General features: G+C 32.2%; 3 protein-coding genes and 1 pseudogene across 4 annotated transcripts; 2 read left to right on the top strand and 2 right to left on the bottom strand.

Moving 5' to 3' along the window:
• Positions 1-4,857: 4,857 nt before the first annotated feature.
• On the bottom strand, positions 4,858-6,768 carry LOC149883020 (uncharacterized). Of its 2 annotated transcripts, XM_090100825.1 has the most exons (4): positions 6,692-6,768; positions 6,004-6,186; positions 5,587-5,776; positions 4,858-5,115 (listed from the first exon to the last, which is right to left on the bottom strand). In XM_090100825.1, the coding sequence occupies exons 2-4, from the start codon at positions 6,103-6,105 to the stop codon at positions 4,970-4,972; spliced, it is 438 nt and encodes a 145-aa protein (XP_089956951.1). In that variant the 5' UTR covers positions 6,106-6,186; positions 6,692-6,768; the 3' UTR covers positions 4,858-4,969. The 2 variants fall into 2 exon arrangements, with proteins under 2 accessions (XP_089956951.1, XP_089956952.1); XM_090100826.1 differs by lacking the exon at positions 6,692-6,768 and having other exon boundaries at positions 6,004-6,571.
• Positions 6,769-8,794: 2,026 nt separating this feature from the next.
• On the bottom strand, positions 8,795-10,545 carry LOC149883019 (uncharacterized). The gene is made up of 3 exons (XM_090100992.1): positions 10,399-10,545; positions 9,353-9,952; positions 8,795-9,241 (listed from the first exon to the last, which is right to left on the bottom strand). Exons 1-3 carry the CDS (start codon positions 10,543-10,545, stop codon positions 8,795-8,797), a joined length of 1,194 nt encoding a protein of 397 aa, XP_089957118.1.
• Positions 10,546-12,703: 2,158 nt separating this feature from the next.
• On the top strand, positions 12,704-13,539 carry LOC149883018 (uncharacterized; annotated as a pseudogene).
• A 634-nt stretch (positions 13,540-14,173) lies between these two features.
• LOC149883017 (histone-lysine N-methyltransferase SETMAR-like) lies at positions 14,174-15,578 on the top strand. Its single transcript, XM_090100990.1, has 2 exons — positions 14,174-15,138; positions 15,557-15,578. The coding sequence occupies exons 1-2, from the start codon at positions 14,174-14,176 to the stop codon at positions 15,576-15,578; spliced, it is 987 nt and encodes a 328-aa protein (XP_089957116.1).
• Positions 15,579-15,799: the final 221 nt, after the last annotated feature.

The raw sequence follows: 15,799 nt of genomic DNA, 5'->3' as shown, positions 1-15,799 counted from the left end.
AACACTTTTCTTCTTTTAAAATGATGAATGACTGGTTTATGAAGCTCGTTTGCAAGCTGATCCGTCCATTTCAGGTTCTCCGGTGCTTTTTTTTTAGATTCGCTTGCGAATCCATGGAAAATCTTTGATTTTTTAGACCTAATCCGAATTTAGCTTTTGCTTTGATGATGGGAGTGATCAGTTTTCTTTCGTTTATCTCTTTTTGAGTTGGGTTTGGAATGGAGTTCATTTCTTCAAGCATCATTTGATCTGCCAAATTTCTGCTTTGAACGTCGTTTAAATATTTATAAGCTAAATCGTGATGGTATGCTGCATTGTCCACTCGATCTACCGGTTTGCTCCACTCTTGATACATGTCTGTGGATGTGAGTCTTTTGTCCAAGTTTGTGCCAGGTCCTGCAAAATTCATTCCTGGAATGTGCATTTCTCCTGGAAATTTTGCCCATGGAAGCTTTATTTTTTTTGAAAAATTGTTAATCGTTTCCACCAAGTCTCCTCCTTTTGTCGTATGCGAAGATGATCCTTTGAGTGCATGTGAAGAAACAAACTTACATTTGGTCGTTCCGCAAACGTTACAAGCCCCTTTAACCATATGCCTGTTGTTTTTTGTGATTTCGTTTCTCAAATGATTCGTTTCTGTTTTCCTTTTGCATTTAACACAATACATTTTATTTAAAAAAAATATTTTTAAACTAAAAATGGAAGTGTCTGATTTGTCATGGAATATTGGAAAAATCAAAAGAAACAACAACAAGCTTTTACCGAGAAGCATTCGAGGAATCATCGTTGGGAAATCCGGATGTGGAAAAACAACGTTGCTTCTCAATTTATTGCTCAGGCCTGGATGGTTGGATTATAACCATTTGCAAGTTTTTGGAAAATCTCTTTTCCAACCCGAGTACAAAATACTAAAAAGTTCGTTCGAAAAAAAATTACCAAAAAAAATAATTCTCGACTTGTTCAAGGTACAAACCGAAATTGAAAAATTGAAACTAGATCCTGAATGTGTTATCAAAGATCTTTCAAAAAATTTTTCCGAAACCGAGGATATGGAGTGTGAATTTTTTGAAACGGCTGACGATGTGCCTAATCCTGAAGATCTTGATTCATCCAAAAACAATTTAATGATCTTTGACGATTTGCAATTGACCAAACAAAACAAATGTGAAAAATATTACCTCCAAGGAAGACACTCTAACGTCGACTGCTTTTACCTCGCTCAAAATTATTTCATGCTCCCAAGACAAACGATCAGAGAAAATGCTAACTTTATTTGCTTGTTTCCTCAAGACTTACAAAACGTTGGTCGCATTTATCGAGATCATGTATCTACCGATATGAAAATAGAAGATTTTAAAGCCTTTTGCAATCATTGCTGGTCTGAACCTCACGGATTTGCGGTGATTGATTTGTCGTCAAAAAAAGACAATGGAAAATATCGAAGCGGATTTGACACTTTTTATTTTCCAAAAGAAGCCATTTAAAAAATGTTACATAATAAAAAATGTCAAGCATAATCATCGACGTGGATGGAAATTCCAACGTAATCATAACAGAATTTTTAGACAAAATCGTTTTTGACAAAGGAAAAACTTATGAAATGGCTTTTTTTGGGCTTGAGACGTACAACAGCTTTCCAAACATCATCAGCAAAAACAATTCTTTCCGGTATAGCATGAACAATGGAGTTCATTGGGAAAACGTCGTCATTCCAGACGGTAGCTACGACATCAAAGACATCAACAATTATTTACAAAAGACTGTCTCAAACACAATAAAAAATTATGCGTCTCAAAGCTCCAGCTACGTCACAGCAAATAAAATCAGCTACTCTCCCGATAACATAAAAATAGAAGCCAATTTAAACACTTTAAAATCAAGCATCACACTTGGAATGAATTATTTGATGGATTTGAACGTGGATAACAGCATCGCCCCACTTTTAGGATTTACAAAAAGACAATTGGACTCCAATTCAACATACGAGTCTGACGATATTGTTAGAATTTCAAGCATCAACACGATCAGAATCCTCAACAACGTCATCGGGTCTGCTTACGTCAACGGAACCCCACTCAATTGCATCTACTCTTTTTATCCAGCTGTTGGTCCTGGTTTTAAAATCATCGAAAGACCCACTCATTTGACTTTCCTCCCTGTTAAGGTTCCAGAAATTTCTACAATGATCACTCGCGTTGTTGATCAAAATGGAAATTTGGTTGATTTTCGTGGAGAGGACATTACAATCCGTTATCTCATTCGAGAAGTGAAATAAATATTTTTTCTCACATTTAAAAATGAGCAAATATGTTAGTGTTAAATTAAATGTGTCTCATGGACAGATTGAAAAAATAAAAAAATCAATGATAGCAGGTAAACCTGTGAGCATCCGTATTTCAAAAGATGATTTTAATGGAAACGACGTTTTACTTGTAACACAAAATCAACATCGAAAACTTTTGGATGCTCTCCATCGAGGAGTTGGAGTCACCATTAAAATGAGCAAAACCCAATTGGAGCATAACGCAAATGTGAAAGGAGGATTTATTGGAGCTCTTCTACCTTTATTAGGTATGTTGGGTAGTACACTTGCAACAAGAGTAGTTCCAGCTCTTGCCACCGGATTGTTAGCAGGCGTAGGATCTTCTGCAGGTTCTGCTATGGTTGATAAAATTGCAGGAAGAGGTATCGTTTATTTGAAAAAGAATGGAAATGGAATGAAAATGGGAACGCACAGAGGAAACGGATTATTTTTAACACCCTGGCCTAAAGGAGGATCATTCAAAGACGGAGTTTACGTTAAAAGCGGAAGAGGATATGAATCTATCGGAGCTGGTTTGCTTCTCGGACCAAACTCACCCTTTAATAGCATTCCCTTTTTAGGTGCTATTCTATGAATAAACTCTTGTAAATTGTACAAAGAAAAAAAAACTTTTTAAAATGATATAAATAAATTTTTTCTTGCTATAAAAAATGACATACTCCTTTAAATATTTTGATAAAAGATCAAACAGCTACCATACATACAGCTCCGAAAATTATAATCAATATATCAGAAAACGTATTCATCTTGATAAAGATTCCAAAGCAGTTTGTATAGAGTTTAAAGCATATCTACGGTATAAAAAATTGTTAAAAGAAATAGAAAAATTAAATGAACTAAAAAAAGGTAAAATAGAGTCGTGGAAATATGATCAGATGCGCATAATGAGAATTGAAGAAAAAGAACAAAATTTAAATTATCAAAAACAAATGCTAGCAAGACATTATAAATATATAATTAAAAAACCTGCCCCGTCTGAACTCTTAGATTCACATTAAAAACTATTTTATATATTTTCAGATATATAAAATTTACATCTTCACAATATATGCGTCACTATCGTTTACTGTAGAATAGAAAAATACGATGATCAACACAAAAACAACATGCACAAAGAATTAGAGAAACGCGAAGAGAAAAATATAAACATCTTTTTCCATACTTGAACTACAAAGAATAAATTAAGTCATTCACAACCTTTTTTTTCATTATGTCATCTCATTATGAAAATCCACAAAAATGGAAATACGCAAAAATACCCATGAGCATGCGCAAAAATACCCATGAGCATGCGCAAAAATGCCCATGAGCATGCGCAAAAATGCCCATGAGCATGCGCAAAAATGCCCATGAGCCAGAACCCGCAAATTGTAGTAGTTCCATCCATTTACTCTGACAAGTCTTTTCCAACATGAGAATCGATTTATATCAAGAAATTGATTTACTACTTCAGAAGATAATGCGAAATTCATTAAAAAAAAGCGTTTTTCTTTACTTTAATTGAAGCTTCTTGTGTAATTTCAACGTGATTCTGAGGCTATTTTTCCTCGAAAGAATTTAGGAAACTTGGTCCATGCCATACATTATTATTTTTCAACTCATTCACTGATGTTCCTCGAGATAATAAATCGGCTATATTAGTTTTTGTAGCTATATACCTCCATTGTTTTAGTTCAGTCTTTGATTGAATGAGCCCGACACGATTAGCAACAAATGTTTTCAACTTTCGACTGTGATTCCTTATCCACCATAAAACGTTAAGACTCCATATAGTTATGTCTTTAATTTCAAGCTTCAAGGACTTAACGAGTCAAGGACTCTGCAAGTCGTAAACCGAGAACAGCTCCAAGTAACTCCAGTCTTGGTATACTGATAGATTGCAATGGACTTACTCGGGCCTTTCCCAGTAAACATCGAACAGTTGGTAAGTAGTTGGCCCGATCCTAATAACCAACTATTAGCTACAGTTGGGCCAACAGTTGGCAATTTAGTTGGTACCGTGAAAAAAACGTAACGCTTTTACCAACACTTAGCCAACTGTTTTTAAGCAATTGTTTGCCATTAACGGCCCAACAGTAATAAAACAGTAGGCTAACAGTTGGTGCCATTACCGGCCCAACTATTTGATTTTTTTTTCGCGATTTTTTAAATTCACTTTTGCGCTTAAATTGAAAGTGCAAAAGTTATAAATCATGTTTTGAATATTGCTTAATAACAAAGTACAACTTTGCTTTTTAATATTTAATTTTCTATCTAATAGTGATTGTTTGTATATCAGATTTTACCAAACAGTACTACTGTCCACACAAAATATTGTATTATTTATAGATAACTTAGTTGAATACAAAAAAAAGAACAAATTTTTTATCATTACACTTTTATTTCCAGGCCATTAAAGAAAAATATTTACAAATAAAGAACTAAAAATATTCTATTATTGTAGTTAATTTTATTAATGGTTTGAAACTAATATTGGCAGCTTTAATTAAAAACAATATTTTAAAACACAAGTATTTAAAAACGTGGCGATTTATTAGATAATTATTAATTATAATTAAGAAAAATTAGAATTATAAATAAAATCAAGATAAACAAGCTTTTATAAATTTGCAAAAGAAAATAATAACTAAATATTCTTTTCATTGATTAACTGCAACTGATTTTTATAAACTTGCTTTTCATCTGTCTATTTATTCGCCCATCTCCTTGATCAATTGCGCCCTGAAACCATCTTGAAACGATCGGGTAAATATCTTTATCCTTGGAATTAAGATACTGAATTCTTACTGTTGCTAAAAGAATAAAATGAAAATAAATTTAAAAACTCAATTTATTTTTTGTTTAAATATAAATTATTTTTAAGTTATTTTTAAGCTCTTTTACGTATACTTTGCAAATTAAGAATTACATTAACTGGTTAGCAGTTTTAAAAATATGTGCATATGATAACCGAGAGCAATTAGCTTATCGGTTCAAGACAAACTTCTATATGCTCTTTAAGAATCATATAGTTGAATACTAATAAATCATGGTTTACATTGGCAATTAATGTCTCTAGTTAACAATAAAATATGGCATTAATAAGTTCAAGTCACCAAGGGAGAACATAATATCTTACAAATTCACAACTAATGACAACACTGGTAATTGTCATAAGTACTAACATATTGTATTCTTTCTTAGTGTTGTAAACATATTTTTGTAAATATAAAAATATGGTTGACTTTAATAGACTAAAAATTTACATAACTAATAATACTTACATAGTAAGCACTTTAACACAAAATGATAACATCGCAACTTAATCTTGCCCACTCCAGTAGCTATCATCTTACTTGAAGATCCGTTTAGATTACATAAAACGCTAACATTTTTGGAAAACATGGCTCCCAACACACATTGCATGTATTTTGGACGCTCAACTTTACTGCCAATAGAACACAGATATTCGACCTAAAAACAATTAATGCTCCATATTACAACTTTTTTTATTTAAATTATTTTTTCAAAGGTAAATGAAAATGTAATGCGGTATAATATAAATAAGGTATTATTAAATTACCTTTGATTAATTACAATTATAAGACTTATCTTTGATCTTATAAAATAATAGTTACTAGTTTAAACGCAACCTGTAGACTGCTAGAAACATTATAATATAAAAAATAATTTCAAATTACATAGAGAGCCATCTCAGATTTCATCTGTAGCATAAGGTTAAGCCTCTCCAAATCTTCCTTACTTTCCATTGAAAGGGCCAGGGGGAACAACAATGTCTTCATTATCCAAAAAACTTTGAACTTCTAAAAAATTATTTTTTTGCTCCAGTTCTGTTAATCTTAACTCCAAAGCTCCCAACTTCTCTATAAACATACATAAATAATTAAATAATATTTCATTGCATTTGAATCTTATTGGAAAACTGCTTTCAAAAACACAATCTAGTTATTAAATTGAAGACATACACGAAAGAAGGTGTTATGGAACTCAAATATTTGGAGTTAAAGTTTTAAACATTCATGTTATTTATCCCTGTAGGTGAATTGATTGCTGTAAAAATGGTATTCTAGCACATTTTTGTGCTGTGTTATTAAGGTCACAGAAAAGAGCGTTATTTAAAACCTTTATCTGCATAAAAAAATAGAAATGTGTAATTTTGTAACATGAAATATGTATTTTTTTAAAGCCTTCATCCATATATGACTTTAATTAAAACACAAATTTTGTTTTTTACAAAAAAGAAAAATAGTTTTCTTTTGTCAATATGTCAGCATCATAACCAATGTATGTATGCGTAACACATATACAATGTATAACAAGTAGTAAAACAAAAAAAACAACAAACAAATAGTTTATCCAAAACCTTACTTTCCTGATCCCCAAAATTTTGAATAGTTTTCTCATAGTTTTTAGAAGTTGATGTTCCTTTTAATAAAATGCTATAATTATATGCATTATGTGTATATATATATATATATATATATATATATATATACACATATATATATATACATATATATATATATATATATATATATATATATATATATATATATATATATATATATATATATATATATATATATATAGAGAGAGAGAGAGAGAGAGAGAGAGAGAGAAAGAGAGAGAGACAGATATATATATATATATATATATATATATATATATATATATATATATATATATATATATATATATATATATATATATATATATAATATACATAAATACATACATACATACTTACATACATACACACATATACATACAGAAATACACACATAAACATACCACTATGCACGCACATATACATTTTAGCTGTATTTTAACTTTTAATAATAGTTAAAATAGAGCTAAAATGTCTAATACAAATGCAAAAATGGTGTCATCATAAATATAAATTAAAAACTCAACCAATGTCAAAAATTATATCTGAATGTGTAACTAATGGATAAATTTAAAATATTTTTATTTACCAGCGTAACGGTTTTATTAAGAGGTGTAGGAGAGTTTGAATTTAAAACTTTAGTTGAAGGGTAAAAAAAGGGTTCGAAAGAAAAATAATAATATAAAGCTTTAAACTAAACTAACTCTATGGAATAGTTTTAACTATTGAATGAATCTGTTTGAGTAATTTTAATAATTAGTCGCATGGTCTAAGTGAATATGTTCACTTATCTAAGTGAATATGGTCTAAGTGAATATGGTCTAAGTGAATATGTTTACTTAGACCATGCGACTAATTATTAAAATACGTTTATAAAACTTACGGGAAACTTTAACGATTCAAAAACACGCGGTACAAAGTCGGTTAATGGTTGGCAAGAAATGCCAACAGTTAGCCAACTATAGCCAATACTGGCCCGTCAGTTGGACCAACTAAAGCGTGTTTACTGGGTTGACATTATGATTACACAGGTCACTTCTCCTGTGTCATATAAAAATTGTTGATAAGAAATGGCACCGTATGCTTTACAAGACGCTTCCGTAAAAACGTGTATGGATCGATTTACAACTGTTGAAGTCGTTTGTAAACGTCTAGGAATGTTTATTATAGAAAGATCTTTTAGTTCTTGAAACCATTGATCAACATTTTTCAAAATCCTATCCGGAATTCGATCATCCCACTCAATTCCGTCAATCCACAACTCTTGCATAATTATTTTTACTCGAATGATGTATGGTGATAAAAAACACCATGGATCAAACAAAGTTGCAATTTTTTTAGCAAAAATCTTTTTGTATAAACCATATTCTTCGGTAGCGATAGAATGAAATGTAAGTAAATCAGGTTTTGCCTTCCAGACAACTCCAAGCGTTTTCAAGGCAGGTAATTCACTAGAATCTAAATTAATATATTCTGCCCGATCATTTTCAGGTGTTACTTTAAGAACTTCGACCAAGTTTGAAAGCCATTTTTGTGCAAACATTCCTACTGAACTCCATAGTAGCGTAAGTTCTTTGTATAATAGAATTCCGGTTTTTTCATCAACTACAGAAATTATTCTATCGTCCATGTAAGTTGCTTGAAGAACAGCTTCAGAAACTAAAGGAAATGTTTGTGCATACTTTCTTGCGTGTTCTTGTGTTACAAATTGAGCCATGAAAGGCAATGAGTTGATCCCAAATACAAGTCGATTAAACTGGAACACATTAGGTTTAGCAGTTGGATCCAAATTTCTCCGTAGAATTCGTTGGTACCTTCAATCATCTTTATGTATTCCAATTTTAAATACATTTCTGCTATATCACAAACTAAAGCGACTAAATATTTTCAAAATCGAAGTAAAACTGTACAAGATCTTGTTGAAGTTTTGGTCCTTCATAGATAAAGTCGTTAATGGGTTTACCTTTGTATTTTGCAGATCCATCGAACACTATTCTGAATTTTGTGGTTGATATCTCGGGACGTAGAATTAAAAAATTTGGTAAGTACCAACCATCTCCTAAATTCCTTTTATCGATTTTCTCCTAGTATCCCTTTTCTAGATACTGCTTAATAATTTTGTTATACTCATCTCCGAGACTTTGGTTTTTCATTAAACGTTTTTCCGTGTTTTGCAGTCTGTTTAACGCCATTGTGTAATTATCATCCAGCTGTTTATTTTCTTTCCAAGGCAATTTTAGCTCATATCTTCCGTTTTCTGTTTTCAGCGAACTTGTTACTATATTAAGGGCGGTAGCGTCTTCTGGGTTTTTTATGATTTTTTTAAAATGCATCTCTTCCTCACCTTCAATTGCCCATAACTTTTTAATGATGTTATTTGCATTTTCTATTTCCTTTGCACTAGACATCATTTTTGTAAAGTGTGTTTGAAGGGATCCTCCAGTACCGCCAATGCATGTCCATCCAAGCGGTGTTAGCCGAGCCACTGGTTCATTAAATTCTCTTTTGACTTCCTTAATTGCACAATCCAACTGAGCATAGTCCACACCAATTAGTATGTCAATTTTTGGTTTAGGTCCAATATTTGGGAATTCGATGTTTCTCAGATGTCTCCAATTGTTTGAAATTTTTCTCTAATTAACTGCTTTTAAGTTTCCAGTTACATTATTTACTGTAAAGGTTTGCATTGTTATAATTGTTTTTCCATTCAATGATTCCAACTGAAATTCCACCGGCATCGTTTCCAATGAATCAACTTTTCCATTTATCATGTTTACAGTTACTTTTTCTGTTTTACCTAGCAGTGACAACTCAGCCGCTACATCAGAATTTAGATAAGTCTTAGTACTTCCATCGTCAAGCAATGCGTTAACTACAACTTTTTTATTTGCATTACGAAAATTAACCGGCACCGTTCGAAACGATATACAGTTCATCACGTGCTTTGAATGTAGTTGGATGTTTGATGTATGAGAGTTTTCAATTACTATGTCTTTTTTCTTAAGTTCTTCAGAAATTCTCTCATTTTGACGTTTCTTCTTATGAAGCAAACGATCGTGAGTATCTGTACAGCCGCCAATCTCACAAACTTTTGTATTCCTGCATTCCTTTGACAAATGATTTGATTTTAAGCATCTGAAGAGTTTAATTTTCAAAGCTGTTTCCCATCTTTCTTCAACAACTTGATTTTTAAATGTCGGACACTCCCATATTTTATGATCGTTTTTGCAAACAGCACATTTCTTTATTCAATTTGTTTTCTTTTTTCGGTCATTGTCAGTAAAGTATGAATTTCCTTCAGACGGTTGCTACCAGTGCCTTTTTTTAAGCCAGGAAGAGTCTCTGTTGCTGCAATTTGAAAATCTGCTTCTTCAACAATAAACTTTTTTAGAGTTTCAAAATTTTCGTTTAATCTGTATTCATGAACCCAACGTTTATATCTTATTAACATCATCTCAGGAACCTTTTTTTGCAGTTGGTGGTATAAAGTTCCGTCACCAAGTTCTTCATAGGCAAACGATTAATGCCCAAGTCCTTCAATTGCTTTTAATGCATCGCCACATAAATATTGACGTAACTGAAGTAATTTATATTCAGCTGTCGCTGGAGCTTGGTCGTTACATGCTTTGAATGAAGCTTTCCAATTTTCTCAGCTCTTTTTATCGCCATTAAATATTGCTATAGAGACGCGTTTTAGTTGTTTCCATAAATCCTGTCCAATTTTTGCAGTCTTTTCATCTAAATTATTTGTTGTACGCAGGCTATGTGTCGATTTGATTGATTCATATTCGCTATTATCTTTTTCTTCGTCCTTTAACTTTCGAATACTTACCATTGATCACGCTGCTGCTTTTCCGTTGTCAGCGTAGGTTTACGATCCATCCTTCGGTCAAAATTAGATCTTTCACTTTCATTGTACAATATCCATCTACTTACATGTTCCATCGCTTCCGTGAACTCGCCATTTACTCTTTCAATTTCTTGTTTCAGTTTTTCTAAATTTTCTTTTGATTCATGAAAAACACGTATTTGTTTGATAAATCAACCATCACCTCGAGAACATCGTTTTGTGTCTTTGTTAATTGATGAGTCAAATAGCGTAACTCGTTTTTACTTATGGGATCGTCGTCTCCAAGAAGCTGAATAATTTGATGTTTAGTTTGCGTAAACGTAGATTTTTAAAATCGTTATCTTCCTGTTTAATGCTGATACTTCACTTTGGACTGTTAGTTGATTTTCCATTTGATTCGCTAATTTCTGATTTCTTCTTTTTACCATTTTTCCGTTGTGAAGAAAACTACCCTCTGCTACCAACTATGATCCGAAGGTGATCACGAATAAAACCGATTGCGTATTGTAAATTATATTTAGAAGATCAACACCGTTCGCATTTGTTACTTTTAAATCAACATATAACAATGATATTTTTACCCTATTTATACAATTGAAAGGATAATTGGATAATTAAGACTTTGCACTGTTTAGAGCAAATTTAAAAAATAAACTTTTTAATGGATTTTTTATAATGAGACATTTTAAATCAAAACTAAATGAGAATTGTATATATGGCACACTTATGGTAATTTGGCACATAAAAGCACCCAGACACCACAACTACGGATAATTATAGGATCGGCAAGTCCAAGTTACAAAAATAATTTTATCGTAAATTTCTTCTGATCAAACGCGTATGAGTTGTTATGCAACTATTGACAATTAGCAGTTGCTAGCTTTTACTAATTGTTAATAATTTTACTAATTGTCAAAGTTTCATAGTGTGTAGGTAATGAAAAATAATAACTATTTATTTATCATTTATATATATATATATATATATATCTTTTACATATACATCTTATATCTTACATATATGTGTTTGTATTATAATATGAAAATTTCATAAAAAACATAAATAACTAACATGTAATTAATATAAAATATATTAAAAACAGTAAAATTTAAAAAGTGTAAGTATGTGCTAAAGTATTTAGCTGTAAGTTTTACTACAATTCTACATTAAAAATGTAGAATTCTATAATCAAAGTAAAATGTAACATTACACTTTGAATATATTTTTAGATCTACCTAAAAATGGTACGAAACTATGTTTGCAAGTCAGAACGAGGAAAAGTATTGCAAGATATGTTACTCGCAGTATTACAAGTTACAGAATATAAAAGATCAATTAGAAAAGTTAGTACTGAGTTCAAAATACCATGGAAGACTTTAGGAAGGTATTGGATTATCTTTTGCTAGTAATGCTTCAGTTTAAACTGAGGTGAGTCATGAGTTCTATGTGATTCCTTCATTTTCTGATAAAAATGAATGCCAGATTGTTGCTACTGTTGAAACGCCTGAGCCTAATAAACTTAATGAAGTAACTACTACACCAAGAGATCTACAACCTCCTAAATCAAACAGAAAACCTTGGAACAAGTTTGGCTACAACAAAAGATTTCAGGTATTAATTTTTGTGTTTAAATACTGATTTGAATTTGATAGTTTGTTTCTATAGCATAAGTAAAGGCCCATGCACACATTGTTCAATATTAAACACAACTGGAATAGTTAAAAAGAATGTTTATGCAATGTGTAGACTAATTCTATTTTCTTTTCAGGTATTTGAACCTGAGCAGTTAGACTTGCTTGAGCAATACCTTATGAAAGCAAGTGACATATACTATGGTCTTTCTACTAATGAGGTCAGACGCTTTGCGCATACATATGCTCTTGCCTGCAGCAGAAAAATTCCCCAATCATGGACAGAGTTACAAACTGCAGGATGTGATTGGTTTGCAGGATTCTTGAAGAGGCATCCAAAACTTTCCATTCGTTCTTCTCCAGCAACAAGTTTAGCCCGCTGCACTTGCTTTAATCAGCATAATGTTAAATTATTTTTTGACAACTTAAGTAATGTTTTGACAAGGTTGAAAGTGACCCCTGCAGACATATAAAATATTGATGAGACCTGAATCACAACTGTGGAACAACCAGACCATATTGTCGCTCGCAGAAGTATACCCGAAATAGTTCGCGTAACATCTGCTGAAAGAGAAGCATTAGTGAGACCAATGGCTTTGGCGGTTAATGCGATTGGCAATAGTGTGCCCCCATATTTTATCTTTCCGAGAAATAACTTAAAGTCTCATTTTACTCGTAATGGACCAATAGGGTGTGATGGATCAGCCCATTCTTCAGGCTAGATGACAGAGAGAAATTTTCTTTAATATATCAAACATATTGCCACTCACACACGTTGCTCAAACAAGCGTCCTTGTCTAGTTCTATTGACAACCACAGCTCTCATCTTGATGCACCAGTTATTGATTTTTGCAAAGAAAATGGGATCACACTTTTATCCTTTCCAACACACTGTACCCATAAGCTACAGCAATTGGATAGAAGTGTTTATAGTCCTTTTAAAAAGTTTGTTAACTCTGTGTGTGATGCGTGGATAACTGTAAACAAACAACCTATAACTATCTATGATGAACCTTTTATAGTAAGAGCAGCACTTCCTAATCCTATAACTCTAAGGAACATAATGTGTGGCTTCCAAGTAATGGGGGTATATCCATTTAATAAAGATATTTTTTCAGAAAGTGACTTTTTGCCGTCGTATACACCAGATCCTGATGTTGATTTCTCCACTACAGGTTACAACACTTCCAAACAAACAAATCTCAATAAATCAATTGCCTCTCTGTCTACTTCAAAGGAAGAAAATTTTCTTTCTTTACCTTTACCATCTCCTGAAGAAGTAAGGCCTTTTGAAAAAGCTAACCCTAGAAAACAGAGAATAAATAGGCCTAAAAAAAGAGTTTCTTGATATTTACAGATACCTCTGTCAAGAAAACCTTGGAACAGAAGACATCAAAAGAAAAAAAGAAAGGGCTTTGAAACAAACAAACAAAAAAACACTAAAAAACTATTCTATACCAAAGTAGGTGATCTAAATAATTCTAAAACCAGCAAGATTCAATCTGATCGAACTAAGAGTAAGAAACCGAACAAGAAAAATGGGGAAGATGACATTGAAGATAAGAACGAAGATACTTTGTGTCTTAGATGCCTCAAACCTTTCTCGAACAGTCTTCCAGATGCAGAGTGGATTCAGTGTTCAATCTGCCATCTGTGGGCACATATGACTTACGTAGAAAAAGACCTCAAGGGTCTATTTTATGAATCTTTATACTGTAAAGATCTTTTAGTCCCATTAGATGAAAACAGTGACTAATCTGTGACCAAATAGTATAATGTATGTAAAAATACTAGGTCGTTAGGAAAATTCGTAGAACTTCATCTATAAAGATACAATGAGACAGGAAATAATTAAATATTTATATATCATTTTAAACTGCGTTTAGTTATGAACATTTTAAGTACTTGTTGAAGTATTTTGAATGTTTATTAAAAAAGTTATTTAAATTTTACTATATACGTTTTCAAGAAAAAATTTAAAAATGGATAAATTTGAATATCGAGCATATATTAAAACCCGTGCTCTACTTGGAGTTTCAGCACAAGCCATAACCGATGAGTTGGTTTTAGTTCATGGTGACCAAGCTCCAAAATATAGTACAGTTGCCAAGTGGGCTACTTTATTTAAAGATGGTAGAGAGAGTCTCGAAGATGATCCTCGCTCAGGGCACCCTCAAACCACGTATACAGCTGAGAATATTGAACGTGTGCGAGCCATTATTGAAGAAAATCCTCATGCAACACATGATATAATTGAAGCCCTGACATCGATTAATCGCTTTACAATCAACGAAATCATTCACAACGCACTTAAAAAAAGAAAATTAACATCACGTTGGATACCCCACGAGTTAACCGATCAAAATCGCAAGAATAGAGTTGAGGCATGTAAGGAAAATTTAGCTCTTTTCAGAAACGGTCCATGGAGACTATGTGATATTATTACAGGGGATGAGTCGTGGTTTTATTTGAGACAAGTTGGACACAAGTCGGCAAACGCTAGTTGGGTCGGCGAAGGTGAAAGTCCAAGAACTATAGTAAGATGCAACAGGTTTCAGCCGAAAAACATGTTCTACATCTTCTTCAAAACAACAGGTGTTGTTCATTTGGGTTATGTTGAAAAGGGAGACACCATTACTAGCGAATATTATATAAAAAATTGTTTGAAACCTCTTATATGCGAAATAAATAAGCAAAGACCTAAAACAGGCACTCAAAATTTCAAATTTCTCCATGATAACGCTCGACCCCATGTGACTGAAACCGTCACAAATTGTCTAAACCAAGCTGGAATTACAATAATTCGCCACCCACCATACTCACCAGACTTAGCTCCATCCGATTATTGGCTATTCGACTTGATAAAAAAAAATCTTGATGACGATACTGACGTCGAAAGTCAAAAAACTCACATAACGAAGCTACTTCAAAGTATACCCAAAGAAGAGTATAAAAAAACGTTTGACAAATGGCTTGAAAGGATGCAACTTTGTATAGATAACGATGGACATTATTTTGAACATTTGATAAAACAAAATTAAAAAACTCTTCTTTTTTTTTTTTTAGAGGGGAGTTCTACGAACTTTTCTAACGACCTAAGTATTAAATGCTATAATAAAATAATGATTGTTCATTTATATATATAATTATTTTCACTGCACCTGCACAAATTTTTTCATAAGCACCTTTCTTGCCTCAAATTTAACTAGAAACTATTTTGAGGGCCAATCTGAAAAACCCATGGGCCAACTTACCCCAAGTAAGGGATTCATTGGCCCAAGAAACATCATCTTAAATAAAGCATTTAAAAAATATTCACAAACTTATATAAGCTTTTAATAATACATTTTTTTTATTGCATATAGTTTTAGCAACCTTCTCCCATAAAGAAACAAAATAAAACACGAAATACGAAAAAGTTAGGAATCAAAGAAAAAAAACCAGGCCAACATTCCCCAGTCTTCCCTACAATATAGAGAATCGTTTAGGCATATACTAAAACCTTTATTTGATAAAATTTTTATGGAAAACCATTTTAATAAATCAAGTCTTCATCTGTAATTCTAATTGAGAAGAATTTCCCTTAAAGATGTGGAGCTTCGATTGCC

Source organism: Hydra viridissima, unplaced genomic scaffold (genome assembly GCF_058129835.1).
Source record: "Hydra viridissima isolate aposymbiotic clone 2 unplaced genomic scaffold, HvirCarnegie_v1 scaffold_10, whole genome shotgun sequence".
Lineage (NCBI taxonomy): Eukaryota > Metazoa > Cnidaria > Hydrozoa > Anthoathecata > Hydridae > Hydra > Hydra viridissima.
This window is presented reverse-complemented; position numbering and strand designations above follow the sequence as displayed.